Raw genomic sequence first — 8,789 nt, forward strand, 5'->3', positions numbered from 1 at the left:
ACTTTGGGTAACGGGGAGATGAGTGAAGTCTTGCTTTTGCACTTGTCCCACAAGCAGTGCTAGTTTCACCTCAAATGCTTTTATGTGGGAATACATGTCACATATTAGTTTCCCCTTGCCTTGGAGCTGCAAGTTGAGGCCGTTCAACATTTCTGTCACATCTGTTAAAAAGGCGAGGTCCCATTTCCATTCTGCGTCGATCAGTTCTGGGACAGTTTTGCCCTTTGTCAGAAGAAAGGCGTTGATTTCGGGTAGCAGCTCATAAAAACGCCTCAAAACTCTGCCCCGGCTTAACCATCGGACTTCAGTGTGGTAAAGCACATCTCCGTGAGCAGACTCTAGCTCGGCGAGAAAGGCTTGGAACTGCCGGTGTTTAAGTCCGTTTGCTCTGATGAAGTTTATGCATGACACCACCACCTTCATGACTGATTCCCACTTCAGAACTTTGCAGCAGAGTGCTTGCTGGTGAATCAGGCAGTGGACTTGTAACGGTGGGGTTAGACCTCTTTCCTCCATTTCTTTATTCATGCGTCCTATAAGCCCCCTCGACGCGCCAACCATACTAGGAGCCCCGTCAGTAGTGATGCTGGCCAGCTTAGACCAGTCTAGACCCAGCTCTCCCATCGTTTGGCACACTTTACCAAAAATATCCTCCCCTGTCGTAGTGCATTTTAGACTTTTTAGGGCTGCTAGCTCCTCTGACATTTCAAAGTTTGAGCTAACTCCGCGAAGAAAAATTAGCAGCTGTGCTGTGTCCTGCACGTCATTGCTCTCATCCAGTGCTAATGCAAAAAATTCAAATTCTTTCACTTTCTCCTGCAGCTGGGCATATACATTATCCCCCATTTCTTCAATTCGTCTGGTGACTGTACTTGTGGACAGACTCACTGCATTTAAGACATCTTTCTTATCGGGGCACACCTCCTCCGCAACAGCATTCATACATTTTTTGACGAACTCGCAGTCACTGAATGGCCTACCACTGGTTGCAATCAGTTTAGCTACCTGAAAGCTAGCTCGAACCTGGTTCAGCTGGGTTTGGCGTACAAATGTATTCTGCTGAGCTGATAGTACACTTTTCAGCTTTGACATTTTGTCTGCTCTCATTTGGCCTTGCAAGCTAGCATACTTTTCTCTGTGGTGGGTTTCATAGTGTCGGTGCAGACTGTATTCTTTGAACACAGACACTGTTTCTTGACAGATGAGACCAACAGCCACTTTGCACTGAACAAAAAAATTATCACTTGTCCACTTTTGGTTAAATACCCTGCATTCTGAATCAACCTTTCTCTTTCCCAACTGTTTGGCCGTTTTGTCGTCTCTTTGCTGGCTCATGCGTCACCTGTTCGATCGCGATGGTACGTTATGTTGAACGTACCATTCTGTTGATAGGTGAATTTAACAAATAATTAGGCTATGTTAATAACTAAGGGAAATTTTAGTCTGAAAGCCAACCTTTATTATCAAATACAGACATGATATAAGTGAAACCATATATATAAAATAACATTTTCAAAATATGTCTCTAGCATTGTTCAGAGGGCCGGTCCAAATGTGGGGGCGGGCCGCAGTTTGGGTACCCCTGCTATAAACTATATAATAAACATTTCACTTAAATCTATTGTGCATTTTCCCAGTTGCAACCACCTCTCCAAAAATAATAGACGCCAGTAGGGAATTTTGTGTGTAGCAGGCTTGTATCTACTGTGCAGAAAGAAATCGGCTATGGCTTAAAACAATATAATTAATAAAATAAAATGGTTAAGTGTTAGGGATAGGTCTTTTATTGTTTTATTGCAGCAATGCAAAGACATATGTGCTTGGGGTGCAGAGGACAAAAGTGGGAGGATGATGAGCAGGGAGGATGATTATGGGTAATCAATTTTCTCATAGAAGGAGGCTGGCTGACGCTGTAACCCGATTCTCATGTTATGAGACAGACAGAGAGCACAGAGCGAGTGAGATAGTGAGGGATGGAGGGAGAGAGAGGGGAAGTAAACGGCATTCTCCAGTTTCGCATCCTGTGGGATTATGGCAGTAGAGTATAATGGCCACAGTAAGAACATCCACCTCACTATTTCTCGCTGTCTTCCTCTCATATAGACTCATCCATGTATGAACACATATTCTTAATGTCAAACAGCTTGATCCTCAAGGGAGAAATCAGTGATCAATTTAACATCATTACAATAAACTTGCATTTTAGAATTTTAGCTGTAACTTAGCTTTAGAAAAATGACATCTAACAGTATAAAAGCTTAATTGATAGAGATTATTTATGACATGCATGAGGCATTCACATCTTTCTGATGTATGGTGGCATAACAGGTGCACTTGGCTCAACTCCAACTTGTCACATGTAATTTTATTCAATATTAAAATCTTATATCCCTGCTTAATATGCAAGACAAGTGCAAACAGATTTTAAGTTACTTCCTCCAAAAAGTGTAAACTTTGACTCTGCACATTGTTTATTATTTTGGGGGGATCCCAACCAGCCTGACACTGCAATATAATCTCATTCAATGTCGCGAGGTTTGGGTGACTATTGGCCAACCAGTTGCAGACAGACAGATCTATTTTGAAACACTCATTCTTTTTATGTATTTCATTCAGTGTAGCTAGTGATGTAGAAAATACACACTTCACCTTTACTGGCTGTTCATGATTAAACTGCAGAATGAGAAATATTGTTATGTCAAGGTATAGCAAGAAAGAACTCAAATTATCAGTCTGGAATTACATTATGAAAAGCATTACGTAATATTTAATTGCTCTATAATCCCATATGTAGACATGCTTCTGATATGGGATGTATATAGTACTCTAGAAATGACTTTATAAGTCAAAACACTCATTAGAATGACACAATTAGCCTAGTGTGATTTGTTTAATAGTGTTAGAGTGTGTTTGTTTTTTACCCTCTCTTTGCAGTGCTGGGATTACTGAATTCCAGGAGGCTGGTTGTGGCTGGGCCGCACTGCAGAAAGAGCCTATTGTTTTCCACTTAAAATCCTTGCAGCTCAAAGTCACCACACACTGCACTTGGAGTGTGTGTGTGTGTGTGTGTAATGTACCCGGGTAACTGTGTGTATAAATGTGACTGTATTGTATTTGAAGAACAATTCCTTCTCAAAAATGCTTTTTGACCTTGTGCTGTTCTGCTTCATACTGTGGTTATGGATAATTTTGCATTGAAAGTCAGTTCAGTTATACATACACACACTCTGTAGCAGGGGTACTCAAGTTCAGTGGCCAAGGGGGCCACATTTAAACCACATAAAATGCGAAGGGCCACAAATTACAGTTTGCATCATAAGAATTTAAGACAATATTTGCAGTTTTACTGATTTAGAAATGCAGTTTATTACATATCTAACTCTTGCTTTTCCTTGTCCTATTTAAAATAATATTGAACATGAAAATAAAACATTAAAAAAATGTGGAACTAAAAAGTGGATTAACAGTTTTGAGCATTCATACTCAAACAGAGTATTAAACAAACCCAGAATGTTGAATGATCTCAAAACATTCTTGAGCAAATATAACTCACAAATTTCTTTAGAGAGAAGTATTATTTTTCCTATTCATGCCCAAAACATGACTGAGTGTGCATTATTGAGTGCTAAACACATGTACACATTCGCGCAGAAACCCCACGTATGCGTTACAGAAGTAATAGAACTCATGACATTTCAGGAAATCGCTAATATGGACAAAAACATCCAGCTATCGCTGTAACTGAATAAAAATAAGATAGAAATGTTTTGAATGATGAAACATGAAGACAATAAACACACAACGTGACAGTATCTATCTATCTATCTATCTATCTATCTGTCTGTCTGTCTGTCTGTCTGTCTGTCTGTCTGTCTGTCTGTCTGTCTGTCTGTCTGTCTGTCTGTCTGTCTGTCTGTCTGTCTGTCTGTCTGTCTGTCTGTCTGTCTGTCTGTCTGCCTTATCTACCTTGTCTATCTTGTCTGTCTGTCTGTCTGTCTGCCTTATCTACCTTGTCTATCGTGTCTGTCTGTCTGTCTGTCTGCCTTATCTACCTTGTCTGTCTGTCTGTCTATCTTGTCTGTCTGTCTGCCTTATCTACCTTGTCTATCTTGTCTGTCTGTCTGTCTGTCTGCCTTATCTACCTTGTCTATCTTGTCTGTCTGTCTGTCTGTCTGTTCATCCATCCATTCATCAATCCAATTCAGGTTATAAGATAAAGGATCTGATCTTGTGTGAATGTGTGTTTGCATGTTAACAGAAGTTCATTGAATATGAAGATGTCTTGGAGGCAGACAAGAAGGAGTTGCAGTCCATGTTGGAGACTTTGGAGCTACAAACAAAACAACTCGAGCTGAAGGCCAAGAACTATGCTGACCAGAGTGAGTCTGTGCACTTAACTACATTTGTTCATACACACACATTGACACAGAGATTTGAGTTTCTTGCAATATGCATTTGTAATGTTTCTCTCTTGTAGTCTCTCGTCTGGAAGAACGAGAATCAGACATGAAGAAAGAGTATAACGCCCTTCACCAGCGCCATACAGAGGTCAGCACAGATTTATAACTCAGATTAACACAGGGTTCCCAAGACAATGGAAAACCAAGAGGAAAAGGATGGCAAAGAATGTAGGAAAAGTTATGGAAATGTATGAAATAATATGAAAGTTCATGGAAATTTCCATAGTGGAAATAATTTTTTTCTAGTTATTTTAAAAAATGAGCTGCTAAAAATTGCTTTTTGTGATTGCGATCTTGATAAATTTATTTTTGGCATGGAAAATGAATGGAAACATAATGGAAATTGTGGGGACACTATTAGCAATAACTCGAAAGTTACAAATACAAAGCTCCACTTCTCGAAAATTCAGCATATACACTGACATTGATTTTTTTTTGCTTCAGATGATACAGACATATGTGGAACACATTGAGCGTTCAAAGATGCAACAGACAGGCAGCAACCAGTCTGAATCTACAGGCTGCGGACGGGCGTGAGTAACTTGTATAATTAGCATAATGCGGCCATTCCAAGCCTTCATTTACTTGAAGAGTTTGGAATGTGCATTTGGAATTAATTTGTGTTTTGCATGTTTGTTTTGTGCTATTAAATAACATGTTTTGTTGGTAACCAGTTGGAAGAATTCCTCTGATTAGTTTTAAACAGAATTAAATACTTTGAATTTCAACCTGCAAAGTCATATTCTCTAATTAACATCAGCTATGACTGTGTATTGCAGTTTGGACGTATGTATTAGATGCTTTGGATTTTGATGGAACAGAATGGCCCATTATTGAAACAGTTGTCTTGGATACAGCGTTGCTAGGCGCTGGGTGATGATGCTCAGTGACAGTTTGTCATGTCTTGCTTAGTCAGAGCTAGAGTTGTGGCTAGCTTATAGTCATACTCGATTATACACACATCTCCGCACATTTCACACATTTCTTTTTTCATTTAAACAGTCAGTTGATTTCAACTGATTAAGCGTTGCCATAGACATACTTGCAGGTTCAAATTTTGATACAGATTTGTGAGAGAGTGAGAAATTATGTCTTTTGCCTAAGAATAACCCCTTCAGTTATACAATTAAGGTTTTGCTTGCAATTTCATCATGATTTCAATTTCAGCATAAATCAGCAGGGTTTCCTCGGGGCATTAAAAAGCATTAAACGTCATTAAATGGATTTTGCAAAAATTAAGGTCTTAAATAGCATTAAAAGTAATTAAATTGTATTTCTACAGAAATTTTTTTTTTAAGATGGTTCTGTAGAAAAATATTACCAGTTTATTTTGAATATAGTGCCTTCATAATTAGTAACTTTTTAATTTGCTGTCGCAAAATTTGTACATTAGTGTGATATACATGCGGAACCAGTTTTATAATTGCCTCCGGTCAGTGCGAAATTGCTGGGGATTTTTGGACAGCGGCGGGGACTATATGAAACAACTTCCAGTTTGACGATAAATCATGATAAAATTTATGTGTCAGTGTCAGTTTATGTGATTTATGTGTCAGTACATTTGGAAAATTTCCAGCACATTTTAACAATACCGTGATAATACTGATAACCGTGAAAATTTTGGTCACTATAATCGTGATAAGACATTTTCTCAGTTTCACCTCTAGTGGGGACATGGAGGAGTAAAACTAAGATCAGAGAATGTACATTTCGTAAATTCAGAAAGAAATTGTGTAGTGCAATTGAGTAATTTCAGTGAGAAGGATTCTGATTTTATTACATTCGTTGTAAATGACTGTGTATTGACAGTACCAAGGTCGCACCAGTTGAGGCTCACGCAGCCTGTCTGTTTGTGAGAGAATCTCGTGGAGAAATCAAAACACATGAGCACAACAACACACAAAGAAACTCAAAGAACAAACATACTGTTGTAAAAATTTAGTTTTTATATATATCATATAATATAGCCAAGTTAAGCAATATGATCAAGAAAAAGCTGTTTCCTGAATATCAGCACGACTGCAGATTTAACATTAATTTTAGTCATTCAATAAACGTGTAATAATCATTCAATAATCTCTGAGCAGCACACAGCGGTGTTTTGTTACTGAATGACTCAGCGTTTTTGAATTAATCATTTGAGTCAATGACTCAGTGATCCATTCATAAAGACAGACAGGCACTTGCTTCATTCTTGAATGAATCAGTCATCTGAATGAATCGCTTGAACTAATGACTCAAATGTTCACTCATTAACACTTGCCACCATCTACGGGTGGTTTACGCTCATATTTAAAAGTATTGCATTTTTTCAACTTCCACCTTAGCCATCTCACATAAACTTTATGACTTAATGGCATCTTAAAAGATTCTCCCTCTTACTTAATACTTACATACTGCCTATAAAAAATACCCCTTTCATTAATTCATAGACAAACCTTTCTTTGACCTTTCTGTCATGCATATCCCCAGGCCATTGTGTGTATTATTACTGTTCTTGTATATTGTCTTTTGTATTGTATATTGTTTTATGCATGCTTATGATAGAACCACTAGTTAATGTAACCTCACCTATACCATGTTTGGTATCTACAAATTCGTGTTTTGATGAACTAAAGGAGTGTATATTAAATGTTAATACTTATGCAACATATAAGTGTTCTAGGAATCTTTAATAGTTTTGCATCAACACCCAATCCAGTTACATATGCAAAATAACATGTTCGAAGGCAAAGAGTCATAAAACTTTCCCTACCCTGATGACGGCATAAATGACTGGTTATATTCGATCATACGGCACTCGCATTGAACAGAGTTTACAAAGAGTGACTGGATTGTCCATATGTTTTTTTTTCATTGCTGTTGTTGTAATGTATTGGGAAGCCAGGATGTGTTTCCATCGACTGAAGCATACATTAGCCGAACTCTGTCTGTTTTACGTGTTATTTTTAACAAGCCATATTACAGATGCGATAGCCGGATTTAAGTTGAACTGCGGTGTGAGTGTGTGCCGAACCGTGGGTGGAGAACGGTATGGTTCGATTTTTTCACAGAGAACCATTAACACCCCTAATCTGGACGCACGTTCAATTGCCAAGGCTATGCAAGTATCGTACATACATTTAACTAAACGAAACAGAGGCTTAGTATAAGCTGTAGACAGACACCATTGTAAAACGGCGCTGATGGTTTCACTCAGTGGTCAGTGGTTAACTGACTAATTTTCCAGAGCTGCATTCTCTGGTTTCTCTAACAGTTTCATTAATCCACTTTAACTCCCCTTTGTATGTATGTGTGAGTGTGTGTAAATGTTTGTTGGACTAGTTATGTGTTAGTGTTTAGTTAATAAAGCTTTTGTGCTCAAATTACGTTTTTGATTCTGTCACTGCTTGCAAATCAATGCCACTGAAATGATTCATGATCTTGTTACATGCTCTAATGCATTAGTACTATAAGAAAAATATTTTCTGTGGCCATGAAAATAACATTTCTTAGAGTTGATACGAATCTACACTGAATGTTCACTGAATGAACAGATTAGTTGATTGTAATGTTAATTCTGCTACAGATACTACTGGCAGCTGATATAAATAATTTGAATTAATTTTAATTAATTGAAATTATTTATATACATTTCCCTTTTAAGCTAATTTGCAACAGATATTAAAAATGATTTAAAACACTAAGCTCATAACATTATTAATGCAGTTGTAATTTTGCAATGTAATTGCATTCATGGTACATTTGAGCTTCATTACACTGTCTGTGTAGATGCATCTAAATGCCAATCCAGCTGCTTCTGTTTCTTCTGCAGTGGAAAGATGAATTTTGTTGATACTGATTTTAATTGATTGGTAACAGCCTGATAGTGTCTTATTTTAATAATTAAATTCATTAGTGATAACACAAACATTTTATAAGATAAGGAAAAAATTGCCCTTTTTTAGGTTAAAAAAACCCTTGGAAATCAATTGGGCAAATAGCACAAATATGCTGATTTCAGTAAGTAAGAATGGATATAGAGGACTGAAAATATTGCTTCAGAATAAATAACATTTACACCACCAATTACATTTATACAAATTCAGCTTTGCATCAAAGGAATAAAATATATTTAAAATATATTCACATAGAAAGCCGTTATTTCAAATTGAAATAATATTTCTCAATATTACGATTACTGCAGCCTTGGTGAGCAGAAGAGGCTTGTTTCAAAAACATTAAAAACTTTTGACCGGTAGTGTGATTGTGTGAGAAATATATGTATATGTATATATATATATATATATATATATATATATATATATATATACATATATATATATCTCT

General features: G+C 37.1%; 1 protein-coding gene across 7 annotated transcripts in view; it reads left to right on the forward strand.

The window, feature by feature from the left end:
• Positions 1–8,789, forward strand: part of LOC107745855 (C-Jun-amino-terminal kinase-interacting protein 3-like) — a 39,845-nt gene that overhangs the window by 6,008 nt on the left and 25,048 nt on the right. For all 7 annotated transcript variants that reach the window (XM_016559868.1, XM_016559900.1, XM_016559906.1 and 4 more), the window contains exons 2-4: positions 4,259–4,379; positions 4,478–4,548; positions 4,905–4,993. In XM_016559868.1, coding sequence (XP_016415354.1) covers positions 4,259–4,379; positions 4,478–4,548; positions 4,905–4,993 — 281 coding nt within the window. The remainder of the gene's footprint in view (positions 1–4,258; positions 4,380–4,477; positions 4,549–4,904; positions 4,994–8,789) is intronic.

This window comes from Sinocyclocheilus rhinocerous, unplaced genomic scaffold (assembly GCF_001515625.1).
Source record: "Sinocyclocheilus rhinocerous isolate Xijiao unplaced genomic scaffold, SAMN03320098_v1.1 scaffold3815, whole genome shotgun sequence".
In the NCBI taxonomy this organism is placed as follows: Eukaryota; Metazoa; Chordata; class Actinopteri; order Cypriniformes; family Cyprinidae; genus Sinocyclocheilus; species Sinocyclocheilus rhinocerous.